Below are 19,308 nucleotides of genomic sequence, written 5' to 3' on the forward strand. Positions count from 1 at the left end.
TCCGTGCAGGGTCCTCTTCGTTTTGTGGGATATATTAATGATTTGGACTTAAAATGTAGGGGGCATAATTAAGAAGTTTTCAGATGACACAAAAATTGGCCGAATGGTTGATAGTGAGGATAATCGCTGCAGGAAGGTCTCAATGGACTGGTCAGGTGGGAGAAAAGTGACAAATAGAACTAAATCTGAAGAAGTGTGAGCTGATACTTTTGGGGAGGTCAAACAAGGCAAAGGATTATAAATAAATGCGACACTGAGAGATGTAGAGGAAGTGAGGGACCTTGGGAGTGAATGTCCACAGACCCCTGAGAAAGTATAACTTGGGTATTTTTTTAGTTTTTTTTTTAACCCGCGTCACATCGGGACTTTCAAGTGGTGATCCTGGAAATGTTGCCTTGAGGTATAAGTGTGTCGAGACAAATAACTGCTATTGCTGTTGTTGTCAACTAGTTTCCTAAACCTCAGATGGTCTGCCAACTCCGAACGCAGCAAAATCAACCCTTGGCGTTAATTTGCAGAAACCATTTTCTCTACAGGTGGAGAAATTAGGGATTACTTGAAGAAAACGATGGGCTACACCAATGAGGATGGTCATTCCGGGTGGGATTCTAACCGGTTAAACAATATCCTTGTTAAGTGTCGACTTTTAACGTAAAATATTGTTTGTGTAATGGTTACCTGGGAGTGACACCTGGTAACACCCACCTGTTCTAATGCCTCGATCTAGACCTATGAGGTTGATGAGATGAAACAATTCAGAGTTGTCGCTCTCTTAACCTTTAGGACTTCAGGTTTTGTAGATTTTAACCAAAGTTTAGGAATTTTGTGTCTTTAGAGGAAGTTGCCAAAGAGCTCAGTATAGATATTAGACAGTATAGACTGTTTTACTAATTTAACGGTTTATAATGGGAGCACTGATTTTAAAGGGGTGGGGTTTTTTTTTAAATTAAGCTTTTAATATGCAGAATGAACAGGGTGACAAAATATCTATAGGTATTAAATTATCAAGTGATAGGTGTCGATTATTATTATTATTTGAACAATTGGGCTGCACAGTAGCACAAGTGGATAGCACTGTGGCTTAACAGCGCCAGAGTCCCAGGTTCGATTCCCGGCTGGGCCACTGTCTGTGTGGAGTCTGCACGTTCTCCCCGTGTCTGCGTGGGTTTCCTCCGGGTGCTCCGGTTTCCTCCCACAGTCCAAAGATGTGCAGGTTAGGTAGATTGGCCAAGATAAATTTCCCTTAATGACCAAAAAGATTAGGAGGGGTATTGGGTTACGGGGATAGGGTGGAAGTGAGGGCTTAAGTGGGTCGGTGCAGACTTGATGGGCCGAATGGCCTCCTTCAGCACTGTATGTTCTATGTTTGGCTGGTGAGCTTTGTGTTGTTTAGTGCGCAGTGTTTCAGTGTGTCATTAGAAAGTTATTGATGATTTTGGGTAGAGTCTATCCCTCAAAACCTTCACTGCACGTTTGAGCGATTGTACGAAACATTCAGCTAAACAGTTGGTAGCTGGATAGGAGGCAGCTTTGATTTGGTGGGTGCCAAACCTCTGTAGGTAGTTCTCTAATTCGGCTGATGTGAATTGAGTACCATTATTGCTCACGAGTTGTTCAGGTTGCCTGAATCTTGCAAATATCTCGCCAAACATTTGATGGTCTGTTCCATAATTGTTGATTTTACAATGGCAACTTCTGGCCACTTCGAATGCGCATCACTCAAAACATGTGTCTTTTGATTGGTCCCGCGTAATTGACATGGATTCTTTGCCATGGCCTGGTAAGCCATTCTCATCGATTCAAAGGTTGTATTAGAGATCTATTTCTCAACATAGCGCAGGACAATAATAATAATCTTTATTGTCACAAATAGACTTACATTAACACTGCAATGAAGTTACTGTGAAAATCCCCTAGTCTCCACATTCCGGCGCCTGTTCGGGTACACCAGGAGAATTCAGAATGTCCAATTCACCTAACAAGCGTGTCTTTTGGGACTTGTGGGAGGAAACCAGAACACCCGGAGAAAACCCACGCAGATACGGGAAGAACGTGCAGACTCCGCACAGTGACCAAGACGGGAATTGAACCTGGGTCTCTGGTGCTGTGAGGCTGCAGTGCTAACCACTGTGCCACCATGCTATCCCATGATCTCAAAAATCACAATATCAGACAGAAAACATTAACGCTTGAAACAGACAACATGTATATCATTCATACACAAGCAGCAAAACGTATCCAGTGCTTTGAAGCAACAATGACCACAATGCTTTACTTAAGTGTCCCTGTGGTTCTGTTGTAAACTTCCATCTTTAATTAAAAAGTTCAGACAAGGTTAACTCCCCAGAGAGATGAACCTTAACAAACGTAGCCCAAAACACTCGTAACACAAATATATGAACATCACGTAAAACAAATTAAACACCCCTATTCCCACTGCTCATAAACTTCAAACAGTTAATCATCAGCCTTCTGTCGCTGTTGCAAATTCTTACTGCAAGCTCACAATCTCTTAGTTAAAATAATAAACAAGTTCCTTCATTCTCCTTCATGAAAAAACTTTATTATTTATTTAATTCATTTATTTATTTATTTATTGCTACGTTTAAGCCAATTTCCAACAACCGATTTCATAGGCATCACCTATTCTTTATTAAATTCAAATCTCAGAAGCATTCTCACCCAAACACGTTACCATCTGCAAAATCTTTGTTCTCCTATCTGGGAGCGATTTTGATAACACAAAATTCTCACATTTGTTCCAAATTTCGCTAGAGTATGCTTAAACTTTCCAATTTAACTGGTGCCATTGAGTTAAACCTTCTGTCACATAGCTTAGACACATGTAATCATCGACGCACCAGTTTGTGGGCAATTTAAAAACAAATCAATTAACTTTTCTGCTCCAATTTCTTTTTTTCCCATATATACTTTTTTCTTTAAACCAATTTCAATTTTCTTACTTAACCAAGTTTAAAATAAATTTGAAGTTTCTTAATTCAAATGTTTGAAGGTTCAAATTGGATTGCTGCCAAACAGCAAGCTTCTCTCTGACTGTGACTCAGAACTGAATTCAACAGCTTTTTAACATAAAGTTGTATTTCATTTACAACTTAATCAATTATTTTATCAATTTTGTGATAGCTGTGTGGGAGGAGTCAGCCACCGCAGTGAGGGGACCGCCATGCCTTTATACTCCTGAAAGAGCGTGTTTGAAATTTACAGCCCTTGTTTTAACTACACAGCTGAAGTGTTTGTTGGAAATCACCCTGTTTTTACATTTTATCAATTAGGATGATTCTACCGTTTCGGGTTTAGTTTTCCTGGCTCAGACACATCTATTTTATTTTGCTATTCCCAGTCAGGAGACCAGACAGCATCTTAACAGCGATGGAAGATCTATAGAAAAACAAATCGAGACAATTTGTGTGAATTCGGGGCATCCTTCCACAGGAACCGTCACCACTCTGACCTCCTGCTCCTGCGTGGGAGGAGGTTCACCAAGTTTACATTGCTTCCTCCCTTCCTCTAGGCAGAGCTTCACAGAATACACTTCGCTCCCCCCACAACCCTGGAAAGAAGCTTCAGGGAATGGAGGTCACTCCCTTGGGGCCTCGCGAGAGATGCACCTCTCTCACTCTTTCACACACTCCCTTAATCTGGTCGGGTTTACTCTGAGTTCGGATCCACCAGCTGTTCGGCAGCACCCAGCCAGGAGTCTAATCAAAGTTAATACTCGCCAAACTGAGGTCTTGTTCCTGCGCACAGCCGGGACAACCATTCTCTACTACCACACTACTACCAAACTACTACTACCAAACTGAAACTTACAGCTAATCCACTTAGTGTCGCTTCCAATCATGAGAAACCAGACCAAGACTCTTGGAGTAAGACTAGTCCTGTATTACAAGCTATAGCAGGGGCTGTTAGCATTTCAAATTGGGATGCCATTGAGCACAGATTCAAGAATGTTACAAACAGATATCATTTGAGATTCGGTTACAACAAGTTCGCATGTGCCAATAATTTATTACTAGTTATCTATGTCCAATCATGACTATTAGTTAAGCTTACATTATGCAGAATATATGAGAATAATTAACCATCACATTGAAGGTCCACAAGCTCAATTGAGCAATCCGATCATTACAAAGGCACCTATGTTGTCTTGCTATTAGTGATTTCAGTGGCCTGATATCTGGGGTGTAGCTATCAATCACCTTCCCTCCTGCTGTTTAATGTCTCCTCTCGAGGTATGGATGCTATCCATCACCTATCCCTGCTGTTATTGGCAGGCACCCTGGAGCCATTGCAAGGCACACTGTCACACATTGTAGAACAGACGGTGAGTTTTAACACCTGCAGATTTTATGGCTGGAAGCTGGTCCCCACTGGCTGATGGTGTCCTTGCAGAATCTGATAGAATTGGCAGCTTGTTTCCCACAGTATGAACTGAAAATGTTAACTTCTCCAGTAAGTAATGAAACTAGAGTTTTAAAACTGGCAATAGATTCCCGCCCAGTAGCCTCAACACTTTCAGATGATGAAAGGAATACAACCTTTGATCCTTTGGAATGTGACTGTGCTCAGCTACAATGACTTTTTATGTTTACTTTATGCCCTTATTCAGAGCCGGGGTTTGGGGTCGGCTGCCTCAGTTGGCTGGATGATTGGTTGGTGTTGCGAATTGACAGCAACACCGCGGGTTCGATTCCGGAACTGGCTGAGGTTATTCATGAAGCTTTCATGAAATCTTCTCAAACCTTGGCCCTCGCCTAAGGTGTGATTCTCAGGTTAAATCGCCACCAGTCAGCTCTCTTTCTCTAAATGAGAGAGCAGCCTATGGGTCATGGCGGACTATGGCGACTTTCATTTGTAATATGTGGGATAGTAAAGCTTGTGGACGGACCACATTATGAGTATGAAATATGCATCATATTATTGTTGCTTAGGCAGGTCGATAGGTGATTATGAAGGTAGATGGAATCTTTTCATTTATTAGACGAGGCTTAGAATATAAGAGCAGGGAGGTTATGCTAGAACTATATAAAACTCTAGTTGGGCTACAACTGTCCACAGTTGTGGTCACATCATTACAGAATGAATGTAATTGCACTAGAAAAGGTACAATGAAGATTTGCGAAAATGTTGCCAGCATCGGTAAATTTAAGACATGAGGAAAGATTGAATAGGCTGGGGTTATTTTCCTTGGAGCAGAGCTTGAGGGGGGTTTATACAAGGTCATGAGGAGCCAGGATAGATTGGATGGGAAGGAGTGGGTTCAATGACGAGGGGGCATAGATTTACACTGATTGGTAGAAGGATTCGAGGGGAGATTCAGAAGAGGTTTTTCACCCAGAGGGTGGTAGGGGTCTGGAACTCATCACCTAAAAGGGTAATAGAAGCAGAAACGCTCAGCTCGTTTCAAAGGTGTCTGCATGTGCACCTGAAGTCCAGGAACCTCCAGGGCTACAGGCCAAGTGCTAGAAAATGGGGCTGGGGAGGCTTGTTTATCAGAGACACAATAAGCAGAGTCGTCGCCTTTTGAGGTGTAAATGTTCCTACATTTTCAGATATTGCGAATTTAGTTTTGAACGGTGGAATGTGTAGATACATGGGGAGAGGATCAGGGAGTGGCTGGACCTGAATTGCTCCTTAGAAGCGACAGCACACACATGATGGGCTGAATGGCCTTCCTGCTGTAAGGATTCTCTGAGAGTTGGTGCCCTCCGAAAGGGAGAGTTGTGATTATGGCGAGGTACTAAATATGAAGAACTCAAGTGTGTGATTATCTGAATTTTATTTTTCAGTCTCTGGTCATCACCAACTCAGCCAAGCGTTCATCCACTGTTGGCGAGATTGTGAACTTGATGTCAGTGGATGCTCAGAGATTCATGGATCTCACTGGCTTCCTGAACATGCTGTGGTCCGCTCCACTCCAGATCTGTTTAGCTCTCTACTTCCTGTGGCAGGTACCTCCTTTCCCAATTCTCATTTTGAAATGCTAACATCTGGTGGTGTTGAGATGGACAGACACGCAGCCAAGAGCTGATGTTTGGAGTTTGATCAGTAGAGAGACGGGAGCACTAATGTGGTTTCTGCCTCCTTTCCCAGTACCTGGGTCCTTCTGTTCTGGCTGGCGTTGCAGTGATGGTTCTACTGATCCCATTCAACGCGGTAATTGCCATGAAAAGCCGAAGCTTTCAGGTATGTGAGATACTTCTTCACTCCTACTTTCCTTAATCGTTTCCCCTCCTTCATTCCTTCACTCCCAAATACTTCTCCATCTATTATTTATCAACCTTTCACTTGCCCATTTATTCTCTCAATGTTTCTCCTTAAACCTCACTCTTTCTCTCTTTACTCTTATTTACTCCCTCACTCTTTCCTTCAGGTCACAGAATCACAGAAAATACAGTGCCCATCGAGTCTGCACTGACACATGGAAAACACCCGATCCATCTACCAAATCCCATTTGCCAGTACTTAGTCCATAGCCTTGAATGTTATGACGTGCCAAGTGCTCATTCAGGTACCCGTCTCTACCACCCTCCAAGGCAGTGCATTCCATAAAACCGTGACCCACCCTCCCCCTCACTCAGGCCAAGTGATTCTCCCATATCCTGGTGCAGACCGGGTGACCCATTTGCACACTCTTGCCCAGGATGTACCCTCGCGTGTGCCCTGCCCTCTCTCATGCCTGTAATGTGATTACGCCAACTTGTGTATTGCAGGTGCAACAGATGCAGCACAAAGATTCCCGGATTAAGCTGATGAACGAAATCCTGAATGGCATTAAGGTGCTGAAGTTATATGCCTGGGAAAAGTCCTTTGAGCAGAAGGTTCTGGCCATTCGTCAGAAAGAACTCAATATCCTGAAGAAAGCTGCCTACCTCAATGCCCTCTCCACCTTTACTTGGACAACAGCCCCCTTCCTTGTGAGTACCCTCTCCTTTCTAACCCTGTGCATTGGGTATGAGCTGGGCCAAGTGAATCAGGCTCAGTAGGAGAATGTTTAGGGGACAGTGATCATTGTATCATAACGTTAAGGTTGGCTATGGAAAAGAAGCTTGGAACAATCCAGAGCAATTAAATGGTGAAAGCCAACTTTATTGGGGCAAGAGTGGGCCTCATATTAAATTCATATTTTGCATCTATCTTTACCAAGAAAGAAGGTTGTTACAAAATGACAGTGCTCTTTGTCTGTGGAATTTTTACTGGCATTTGTTGCGAGTTCTGATCATGTGCGAGCTTTGGGTGGGCTTTTTGCTGTCTGTAAGAAGTTCCTGCAAGCCAAACGCGTTTTACTAAAGTTCCTGTTTTTGTAGTTACTACTGTAATTGTTAAACATATTTATATAAAGAAGTCCCTTCTTTCAAAAAGTAGCATTCGGCTACTTTCTTTGCGGTCTCAAGTTACCACCTTTTTGGTGATGAGGAGAAAACGGCACGCAAAGGAAACAAAGATTTTTGTTCAGTGAGGCAACACGGGGCTGAATTCATTGAGTAGCTAGTTTTCATTGTGGGTTTATTCGACAGAATTTCAAATTAGCAGCACCATGTCTGTTCAGAGCAGTTGGAGAGTTTAATGAGCAGAATACGTGGAGAGGCTGCCGTACTTTGTCGTAAATGGCATCGAAGATGTGGCGAAGCAGCGTGCGATTCTCTTGGGGCGAGGACTTGTAAGTTGATAAGGAATCTGGCCACGCTACGGAAGACTCTCATTTGAAGCCTTAGTCACTCTGGTCCAGAATCAACGTTATCTGAAGTACTCTTGATTGTTCAAAGATTCAGATTTCATAGCCATTTTCAAAAAGCAGGTCAACCAGTTGCTAATTTGGTGGCAGAATTACGGCAGCTTTCAGAACGCTGATTTCGGTGAAGTTTTGGAAGATATGCTAAGAAATATGCTGGTCTGTGGCATTAACAAAGACCGCGTTCAGCGTTGGCAATTGAATGAGACAACACTTACCTTCAAAAAGGCTCTAGAAATTGCTCAGGGCTTAGAAATGGTTGCCGGTAATGCCAGACACATTCCGGCTAATGGTGGTGCCCAGGCAGGGGGCGTGGCATCAATTACAAAATGATACATCCAGGAATAAAAGTTCAAGCAGTGGAGTATTTCAGGTGTGGAGGGCCACACTATGTGAATCAATGCAGGTTTCTGGACACTGTTTTGTCAACGATGCAACAAGAAGGTGCATTTAGCAAAGAAATGCAGGGCAGAGGCTGAGTAAGAAAATTTAAATTTGAGGAAGCCCCAAGTGGAAAGCTCAGGGCGACAGAGGAGCAAATGTACAACATGTTTAATGTTGATGAGGAGTGAACAGGGCTTATTTATACAGCTGGTGGTGGATAGGAAGCAAATCAAGATGGAGGTGGAGCCTCGGATCCATAATTATTAAAGAGACAAACTAATCAACGTGGGACTCTAAGTGAGCGGCAGCCCTTACTCTGACAGAAATCACACTGCGGACATAAACTGGAGAGTCCATCCTGTTACTTGGGGTGTGGATTGTAAGTGTCCTTCCTGTTTATTTCCTTTGTTCCCATTTCTTTTTATGTTGTTATTTTTGGTCTGTGGACCCAGTGTGCTTTTAAGCAGAAGAGTGCTTCCCAGGAGAGTGTGTTCCTAGGTTTTGTATTGTGGAGAGGAGAACCCAAACTCGTCTGTGCCAAGTGCTTCGCACTGTGAAATGCATCACAGCTCCAGGGTCCCAGGTTCGATTCCCGGCTTGGGTGACTGTCTGTGCAGAGTCTGCACGTTCTCCCCGTGTGTGCGTGGGTTTCCTCCGGGTGCTCCGGTTTCCTCCCACAGTCCAAAGATGTGCAGGTTAGGTGGATTGGCCATGATAAATTGCCCGTAGTATCCAAAATTGCCCTTAGTGTTGGGTGGGGTTACTGGGTTATGGGGATAGGGTGGAGGTGTGGGCTTTGGTAGGGTGCTCTTTCCAAGAGCCGGTGCAGACTCAATGGGCTGAATGGCCTCCTTCTGTACTGTAACGTCTATGACAAAAAGTGAATCTTGGGAACCGGTTTCGGAGGAAGTCGGTTCGATTGGCCAACTGGCAACCGGTGGAAATTGTGGAGGCTCCGACCACGATATTTCAGTCTCCCTCAGACCCAGGATGCTGCCAGAGGACTGGAGAATTGCAAATGTTACACCCTTGTTCGAAAAAGGGTGTAAAGATCAGCCCAGCAACTACAGGCCAGTCGATCATGGAGAATCGGTTAGACTTAACTCAGGACAAAATTAATAGTCACATGGACATGTTGCTCGTTGTGTTCTCTCTTTAATTGGCTCTGTTTATGGCGGTTAATACGGTCGCCTTCCTGAATTCTAATTACGTTTGCTCAAGAGTCGCCAGGTATCTTTCGATGCCGCCACAAGTTTCAAAACCGAATACTGATCCGAGATTAGATACACCAGTTAGTAAGTTCAAAATCAATGCTCGTTTATTTACACACACAGTCAATTATACTCATGCACAAACTCTACCAACTAAACTATCACTACTACTAAAGCCTATACTTAGCTTCGGGTGCCCACTCAGTCAGAGGAACAATGGCCGTTGTCTGGTTCTGAGGCTGCTGGGGTTGAGCTGGTCCGGAATAGTAGCTCGGAGCGTCTATCTCGTAGCGTGCATTGACTTTGGACTTACTTATTCTGGTGCAGCTCCTAGTCAGGTCTCTCCTCACTGAGAGCCAAGGCCAAGAGAGCGATTCTCTCTTGGAGGCTTCTTCTTATACCCAAAGGGGTTTCACACGCTTTTGGGCGGGCCTTGAACTTAGTCCCAATTAATTGGACCATATCCTGATCATTGGTATCGATTTCCTCCAATAAAGGGGTGGCTGCCCTGATTGCTGGGTGGGCCCTAGGTGACCGTTGGCCTGCTTTGTTCTAGTCTCCTCTGGTACTGGGGTTTCTGCTTTAGTATTGTTTACTTAAATGTTACTGTTTTGTCCCCGGAGATGGCTCATTAGTATGGTAATGGTTTTGCAGTATCGGGCTTGTCTGGGAGCTACAGCTCCAATCAACAGACAAACCTTGCACCTGCTTGCTTTCTCAGCATTGTCCATTTTTCCCTTCATTCTTTGCAAAATGTCCATTTTGTAATTGGGACGTGACCACCCCAGGTGGCTACAGACAAATGCGGATTAATTAAGGAGTCAGCGTGGATTTCTCAACGGAAAATCATATTTAACTTATTGGATTTTTTTGAAGAGGTAACAGAAATTGTTAATGAGAGCAATGCTGTTGATGTGTTGTACACAAACTGCTAAAAGGTATTTCATACAGTACCTCCCAATAGAGCTGTGAGCAAAGTTAAAGCTCATGGGCAAGTCGCAACATGGATACAAAATTGGCTAAGTGGGAGGAAACAGAGATTAATGGTTAATGGAAGGAGGATTGTAGTGGAGTTCCCCAGGGTACAGGAGACCATTGCTTTTCCTGATGTATATTAATGACTTAGACTGGTGTACCTGGCATGATTTTGTGTACAGGACACAAATCTCAAAATTTTCAGATGATGCTAAACTTGTAAAGATTGAGAACTGTGGGGGCAGCACGGTGGCACAGTGGTTAGCCCTGCTGCCTCATGGCGCCGAGGTCCCAGGTTCGATCCCGGCCCTGTCACTGTCCGTGTGGAGTTTGCACATTCTCCCCTTGTCTGTTTGGCTCTCACCCCCACTACCCAAAGCTGTGCAGGGTAGGTGGATTTGCCGTACTAAATTGCCCCTTAATTGGAAAAAATGAATTGGGTACTCTCAGTTTTTAAAAAAAAGATTGAGAACTGTGATGATGGTAGTGTTGAACTTCAAAAGGACATGGATAAGTTGGTGGAATGGGCAGACGGTGATCTCTTTGTTCTATCAAAGCTTGGAGTGAGATTCAACTCATCATCCAAACTACTAGGCTCTCTCACCCTGTAACCCAAACATCTCTTTAACCACTTCATGCTGTCTGATTTCTCTCTCCCGTTGAAACTCTTTTTTTCTTTTTTTTCTCTCTCTCTTCGCTTGCTAACTTCTTTCTCTGGAGTCTGGTTTAAGCCTTCACATTTCTCTTTTTTTCCAAGTTAAAAGTTCTCCATCTCCTTCTACCTCAAGCTGCTCCATCTACAGCTGAATTCTGGCTAACCAGACATGTGGTATACTTCCAATTCCAACTACTGCACTATTATCTCAACTATGCCTGCTCTATTACAACCTGCCTTTAACCAATTATCCTAACCTTGGTTAATTATGGCCAATCACCTGGTTATATGTCTTCCTTCTCCTGAAAGGTCATAGTTGCTGACAAAGCCATTCGACTTTTAATAGGTACAATAAAAGTTACAGTGAAAATCATATCATCCGTACCCTCAGCAATTCTCAGCTCCCATATTTCTCTATGGATTAGAGATCCCCCCCAAGAGCCCTCAATTTATGCATGATTGAGCTAGGGACCAATAACTTTTTGTTTAAAGTAGACAAAATCTGAAATCCAAGGTAACCCACCAGGAAAAGAAAGCCATAAGATTCCACAGTGCTAAACAAACAACAACAAACTTTGTTTTATTTTTATGAATTTGTACTATAATCTATAATATCTATCTTATACCCTAACAGTCTGAATTAACCTGAGATAAACATGAATTCAAAAGCAAAGTGTGGTGAAACACACCATACTGCAGATTAAATGGCAGATTCGACCATGATGGATGCCGTGGATTTTTCAGCAAGATGTCAGTGATCACTATGAACCAGAAAGTCACATTAAAGCTTTGTTTTATGAGGGATTTCAGCATTTTACTTTCATAGATCTAACCTCTGAATGTCCTCAAAGGCCACTCTGACTTGGAAAACCTGAATGACTGTTTGGTTCAATCTCTTCTCCTGAAATCTGTGTCCCAATGGGATTCACTAAGCTGAGTCTGCGCCTGGGTTTCTCGGAACTCCTGTCCCCTGGCTGCACCAAGCTAGAAATGGATCCCAGGGCTTCTTCTCAGCCCTAACTCTCCCCACCACCATTTCAGCTCCTTATGACGTCTCCTGAGCCCCAACTGCACCAAATGGGTCCCAGGACTTGTGTGTGAACCGCAAAGCATGCAACGTTTAAGCTTCAACTAACCCTTTCTCACAACACACAAAGAAAAATTCAGAACCTTCTTAAGTTTCATCCACCTCTCTCACAATATAGTCTTTCACAGTTCACTGAATGCTTTTAAACAAATTTCACTCAACACCTGAAACAAGTATCTCTATGGGCTGCACTTTTTTGCAATCAGTTTAAGCATCATGCCTCCAGCCCTCCAACTAAGTAACTCACTTGCTGTATTAGGATATTACCATTCTAGCTGTTGGCCATTAAGGCAACGTGGCCCTAACCGAGTGGAATAGACACCGGGCTGTTTTTGTTACATTTATCCTGTTCTCTAAAATTAAAGTTCAATCATCCCTGAACTAAAAATTACCTCCAAAATATTAACCTGAACCATGAACTGGTTATTCATCACGAGGCACAATCCCAGCATATTAACCATCTGGGACCGTTTTGTCCAGGAGGAAAGACACCTGTTGCTTCCTGAAGTCCCTCTGTGACAACTGCATCACCCACAGTGTCGGTGAGGAAAGGCCCAGGCTAATCCCAGACTCTGTTTAATTAATCTCAACCACTTAGAAATGGTCACTAAATGTACATAACTGCTGAGCAGGGACTGTTTGATGGAGACAGTGTAGAGGGAGCTTTACTCTGTATCTAACCCCGTGCTGTACCTGTCCTGGGAGTGTTTGATGGGGACAGTGTAGAGGGAGCTTTACTCTGTATCTAACCCCGTGCTGTACCTGTCCTGGGAGTGTTTGATGGGGACAGTGTAGAGGGAGCTTTACTCTGTATCTAACCCCGTGCTGTACCTGTCCTGGGAGTGTTTGATGGGGACAGTGTAGAGGGAGCTTTACTCTGTATCTAACCCGTGCTGTACCTGTCCTGGGAGTGTTTGATGGGGACAGTGTAGAGGGAGCTTTACTCTGTATCTAACCCCGTGCTGTACCTGTCCTGGGAGTGTTTGATGGGGACAGTGTAGAGGGAGCTTTACTCTGTATCTAACCCCATGCTGTACATGTCCTGGGAGTGTTTGATAGGGACAGTGTAGAGGGAGCTTTACTCTGTATCTAACCCCATGCTGTACCTGTCCTGGGAGTGTTTGATGGGGACAGTGTAGAGGGAGCTTTACTCTGTATCTAACCCCGTGCTGTACCTGTCCTGGGAGTGGTCTTGGTACTTTCACATTAATAATTATTCAATTCCACCAAGGATTCAACATATTTCTCCTGTTCTAATTCAGGTTGCCTTGACTAGCTTTGCAGTATACGTGACTGTGGATGAGAATAACGTGTTGGACGCACAGAGAGCTTTTGTCTCTTTGTCTCTCTTCAATATCCTGCGGTTTCCACTCAATATGCTGCCTCAAGTCATCAGTGGTGTTGTTCAGGTGAGGCTGGCCCGGGTGGTGTCCGCTCCATTATAGAGAGAGGCAAGTTGTAGGGAGTAGAAAAGGTTAACCAATCTTTTTGTCTGTGCAGTTAAAATAGCCAGAGGAATCTCAGCTGATTTGTTTGTAATAAATACTCTGCTTCCAGGAAGGTGAAAATTTGCTTTAAATTGAGAGGAGTCATTGAAAAGATTTGCACTCCCTCAGTCCTGACACTCTGACAGTGCGGCACTCCCTCAGTACTGACCCTCTGACAGTGCAGCACTCCCTCAGTACTGACCCTCTGACAGTGCGGCACTCCCTCAGTACTGACCCTCTGACAGTGCGGCACTCCCTCAGTACAGACCCTCTGACAGTGCGGCCCTCCCTCAGTCCTGACCCTCTGACAATGCAGAACTCCCTCAATACTGACCCTCTGACAGTGCGGCACTCCCTCAGTACTGACCCTCTGACAGTGCAGCACTCCCTCAGTACTGACCCTCTGACAGTGCGGCACTCCCTCAGTACTGACCCTCTGACAATGCAGAACTCCCTCAATACTGACCCTCTGACAGTGCGGCACTTCCTCAGTACTGACCCTCTGACAGTGCAGCACTCCCTCAGTACTGACCCTCTGACAGTGCAGCACTCCCTCAGTACTGACCCTCTGACAGTGCAGCACTCCCTCAGTACTGACCCTCTGACATTGCGGCACTCCCTCAGTACTGACCCTCTGACCGTGCGGCACTCCCTCAGTACTGACCCTCTGACAGTGCAGCACTCCCTCAGTACTGACCCTCTGACATTGCGGCACTCCCTCAGTACTGACCCTCTGACAGTGCAGCACTCCCTCAGTACTGACCCTCTGACAGTGCGGCACTCCCTCAGTACTGACCCTCTGACAGTGCGGCACTCCCTCAGTACTGACCCTCTGACAGTGCAGCACTCCCTCAGTACTGACCCTCTGACAGTGCAGCACTCCCTCAGTACTGACCCTCTGACAGTGCGGCACTCCCTCAGTACTGACCCTCTGACAGTGCGGCACTCCCTCAGTACTGACCCTCTGACAGTGCAGCACTCCCTCAGTACTGACCCTCTGACAGTGCAGCACTCCCTCAGTACTGACCCTCTGACAGTGCAGCACTTCCTCAGTACTGACCCTCTGACAGTGCGGCACTCCCTCAGTACTGACCCTCTGACAGTGCGGCACTCCCTCAGTACTGACCCTCTGACAGTGCTGCACTCCCTCAGTACTGACCCTCTGAAAGTGCAGCACTCCCTCAGTACTGACCCTCTGACAGTGCAGCACTCCCTCAGTACTGACCCTCTGACAGTGCAGCACTCCCTCAGTACTGACCCTCTGACATTGCGGCACTCCCTCAGTACTGACCCTCTGACAGTGCAGCACTCCCTCAGTACTGACCCTCTGACAGTGCAGCACTCCCTCAGTACTGACCCTCTGACAGTGCGGCACTCCCTCAGTACTGACCCTCTGACAGTGCGGCACTCCCTCAGTACTGACCCTCTGACAGTGCAGCACTCCCTCAGTACTGACCCTCTGACAGTGCAGCACTCCCTCAGTACTGACCCTCTGACAGTGCAGCACTCCCTCAGTACTGACCCTCTGACAGTGCGGCACTCCCTCAGTACTGACCCTCTGACAATGCAGCACTCCCTCAGTACTGACCCTCTGACAGTGCAGCACTCCCTCAGTACTGACCCTCTGACAGTGCAGCACTCCCTCAGTACTGACCCTCTGACAGTGCAGCATTCCCTCAGTACTGACCCTCTGACAGTGCAGCACTCCCTCAGTACTGACCCTCTGACAGTGCGGCACTCCCTCAGTACTGACCCTCTGACAGTGCAGCACTCCCTCAGTACTGACCCTCTGACAGTGCAGCACTCCCTCAGTACTGACCCTCTGACAGTGCGGCACTCCCTCAGTACTGACCCTCTGACAGTGCGGCACTCCCTCAGTACTGACCCTCTGACAGTGCAGCCCTGCCTGTGTGCCACTCTCTGGGGAGGAGGGGGAGTGCCAAGCAGGCACTAGTCTCGGATACAATCTAATCTCTTGGGAGAAGGGGAACTGTGAGAGAACCACAGGAACCACAAGTGATGAGATATCGCTGATGGATTGTTGATGTCCTCCTCTTATCTTGTGTTAATTTGTCAAATAATCAAAATTTAGCTGATCTCTTTCAAAATACAAGAGCAGATTGAAATGCTGAATTTTACTCCATACGAATGTGAAATATAATTTTACACAAAATGAGGAAGTGAAGTTAAATTCATTGAACAGAGGATCGTACAGAAGGAAGCACAGGAAATGATTATCTGGTGTCAGTGCCCCACTTCATCCACATGTGGCCCAGTCTCATACCGCCACCCCCCACCTCCCCAAACCCCCAAGGTGATATAGAACCTGAAGCCAATTCAGGAAGACCTCTGGGGAAATTTCTCTTGAGTAAAGAATCGGGGGGCTGCAGTAAGCCAAGCAGGCCGATAACATCACCCTGCATACTGCCTCCTCCCTCACAACCACCAGCTTCCCTTCAAGGCCTATGGGGAACTGACGACTTTGTTCACAGAGCATTGCTTCTCTGAGGAAAAAGAACACTTCCTGATATTTAACTTATTTCTCTGTCCATCTCCTCTCTGCTTGAATTGGACTCGGGATCCCTCTTCCCCCCTCTTGCTTTCTCAGGCCACCGTTTCACTGAAACGATTACAGAATTTCCTGAGCCACGATGAGCTGGATCCTACAAGCATCGAGAGACAAAAGACTGCAACAGGTAATCCTGGGTCCTGTCTGAACCTGCCTGACTGTTTGCAGTCTCTTGGAGCATTCACAGTTTTTACTTGTGATCTTTCTCTTTTTTGTAATCATTCTCTCTCCTTCCATTTCTCTCTTTTCCTCTCTTCCTTTTCCTTTATCCCTGCTTTCTCCTTTCTGTTCCACTCTTTTTCTGCCCCTCTCTTTCTGTCTCTCCCTCTTTTCTGCCTCTCCCTCTCCCAATTACTGCCCAATTTGAACAGTGAACAAGGTAAAATGGATTCCTGCAGGATGCATCCACAATATTTGTGCCACCAGAAGCCTCAGCTTTATATGATTGGGGCCAAGGAGCATGGCCAACACTCCTTGATTCATTTGCTCCAACCTATGACCCAACTCATTCGGTGGTGATAGGAGGCTGGGGGAGGGCATGCACGGACAGATATCGCATACAGGAGACTGTTTTGTGTGCTGCTACTGATGATTGGCTATCTTAACAATCACTTCAGTCCAGCAGAAAGTCAGTCAGGACTTTGTGCGAGTTTCCCATGGCTATACCCAGTTTATGCTTTGTACACAGGATGCAGATCTGCATTGGGAATCGCTATCCTTGCGCTAGGGAGAGGAGCAGGATGAAGACATGGAAGATGCTAGGCTGGAAGCTCTTGATGTTGCCAATGCAGAAGACATCTTTTCTGCCCGTGTGGGCGGCACGGTAGCACAGTGGTTAGCACTGTTGCTTCACAGCTCCAGGGTCCCAGGTTCGATTCCCGGCTTGGGTCACTGTCTGTGCAGAGTCTGCACGTTCTCCCCGTGTCTGGGTGGGTTTCCTCCGGGTGCTCCGGTTTCCTCCCACCTGTCCCTAAAGACGTGCTTGTTAGGTGAATTGGGCATTCTGAATTCTCCCTCTGTGTTCCCGAACAGGCACCGGAGTGTGGCGACTCGGGGATTTTCACTGGGAGTATGGAGACTAGGGGCTTTTGTGTGGGGCGCGGTAGCATGGTGGTTAGCACAGTTGCTTCACAGCACCAGGGTCCCAGGTTCAATTCCCGGCTTGGGTCACTGTCTATGAGGAGTCTGCACGTTCTCCCAGCGTCTGCGTGGGTTTCCTCCGGGTGCTCCGGGTGCTCCGGTTTCCTCCACAGTCCAAAGATGTGCAGGTTAGGTGGATTGGACATGATAAATTGCCCTTAGTATCCAAAAAGGTGAGGTAGGGTTAATCGGTTACGCGGATGGGGTGGAGGCGTGGGCTTGGGTGGGGTGCTCTTTCCAAAGGCCGGTGCAGGCTCGATGGGCCGAATGGCCTTCTGCACTGTAAATTCTATGACAGTCACAGTAACTTCATTGCAGTGTTAATGTAAGCCTACTTTGACAATAAAGAAATATTATTATATACACTTCTACCTACTCAGCCACAGTCAACTATTAGGGTTTCCCTTTGTATTGTCAAGTTTCCCTGACTGAGGGAGAAAGGGTATGAGATGTAAGGAGATGAGTGCCACAAGAACAGCAGAATCAGGAGCAGGAATAGGCCATTCAGCCCTCAAGGCTGCTCTGCCTTTCGATTAAAATCATGATTGTGGCCCTAACTCTATTTTCCTGTCTGCAGAGTGTGTATGAAGGTACCAGATCCTTGACTCTTGGTTGCACTTGTAAGAACATTGAACCTCTTCCAGCCCTATTTGGCAGATCTTGGGAGTGTTGGAAGTTACCCTGACTTTCCCTGCCACTTCTCTCCAGCCAGCCTGGACTCTCTCCCATGGACAACCCAGCCAACTGTCTGGTCTTCTGGGCCTTAGTGCCCTCTGAGATTCGGACATTCTTACAGAACTTTGACCTTACCCTGAAACCAGCTCTTTAGTGACTACGCCAGACCTCAAATACCTCTCCCTCCCAGTGTCGATGAACCTATCATAAGTTTTATTACCACTCCAAGAGAACCTTGTACAGCCAATCGGGGGCCCAGGAAGAATTTATCATCGATTTGTGGGATTATGTATCTTCCCAATTGACAGACAAGAAGCTGGATCCGTCCAAAATTCCAAGAAATCTATCTTGGGATCCATTGAAGCCTCTGATGTCCTTTAAATAAGGAGCTTGGAGTCTGGGAAAGGTTAATGCTGTCACCATGAAGGTAAATTGCTGTGTTTCAGTGCAAGGTAAAAGGCTCACAATTTACTTTGTTTACCTATTGTCGACATGTGATTTGGTCTTTATTTTAGAATCATAGAATCCCTACAGTGTAGAAGGACACCATTCGGCCCATCGAGTCTGCACTGACCCCTCAAAAGAGCACTCTACCGATGTTCACTCACCTATCCATCCTGCCCTATCCCCGTAACCCCATAACCTGGACACTAAGGGGCAATTTAGCATGTCCAATCCATCTAACCTGCATATCTTTGACCTGTGGGAGGAAACTGGAGCAGTCCAGGTGCCACTGTTATACCTGCCCCTAAGTTATATTTGGAAATCTCCCTGATAAATCACTTACTGGAGACTTTTTCCAAATTGAAACAGAAGTAGTAAAAAGGGTTTCTGTGTGAGAATCGCCTTCCCCGATACCCCCCACTCTTCTTCAATCCAGCGTTGGAGATGATGAGCTGAGCATCACAGGCGATCCAGCTCCTTACAGGTTCCTGTAGCTCCCATTCCGTTGATTAACCTTCACCTTTCCATCACCTGCTTACTCCCACTTAAAATAAACACTCTTTCTTTTACAGTATCTCTCTCTTTCACTACTTCTCTCCCTTCTTTCTCTCTCTTTCCCTTTCTCTTACTCTTTTTCCCTCTCTCACTTTCTTTCTGTCTCTGATATCACGTCTCTAAAGACTCTTGTGTTTTGCAGGATATGCTATCACCATGCTGAACGGGACGTTTAGCTGGGGAAAGACTGATCCTGTTGTCCTGAATGGGTAAGAACAGATTAAGCTGTGAGTTTATGCATCAAAGGGTTTTTAAAAATTTTTTTGCAGTACCCAATTCATTTTTTTAAATTAAGAGGCAATTTAGCGTGGCCAATCCACCTACCCTGCACATCTTTGGGTTGTGGGGATGAAACCTACGCAAACACGGGGAG

General features: G+C 45.7%; 1 protein-coding gene across 7 annotated transcripts in view; it reads left to right on the forward strand.

Annotated features, from left to right (window-relative positions):
- abcc3 (ATP-binding cassette, sub-family C (CFTR/MRP), member 3) overlaps window positions 1–19,308 on the forward strand; it is a 183,552-nt gene that overhangs the window by 89,876 nt on the left and 74,368 nt on the right. For 6 of the 7 annotated variants that reach the window (XM_038776532.1, XM_038776531.1, XM_038776534.1 and 3 more), the window contains exons 10-15: window positions 5,811–5,972; window positions 6,115–6,207; window positions 6,735–6,938; window positions 13,328–13,474; window positions 16,161–16,248; window positions 19,078–19,144. In XM_038776532.1, coding sequence (XP_038632460.1) covers window positions 5,811–5,972; window positions 6,115–6,207; window positions 6,735–6,938; window positions 13,328–13,474; window positions 16,161–16,248; window positions 19,078–19,144 — 761 coding nt within the window. The remainder of the gene's footprint in view (window positions 1–5,810; window positions 5,973–6,114; window positions 6,208–6,734; window positions 6,939–13,327; window positions 13,475–16,160; window positions 16,249–19,077; window positions 19,145–19,308) is intronic. The other variant, XR_005457913.1, reaches the window with a different exon arrangement.

The sequence above is a fragment of the Scyliorhinus canicula genome, chromosome 18 (assembly GCF_902713615.1).
Source record: "Scyliorhinus canicula chromosome 18, sScyCan1.1, whole genome shotgun sequence".
NCBI classification, from domain to species: Eukaryota; Metazoa; Chordata; class Chondrichthyes; order Carcharhiniformes; family Scyliorhinidae; genus Scyliorhinus; species Scyliorhinus canicula.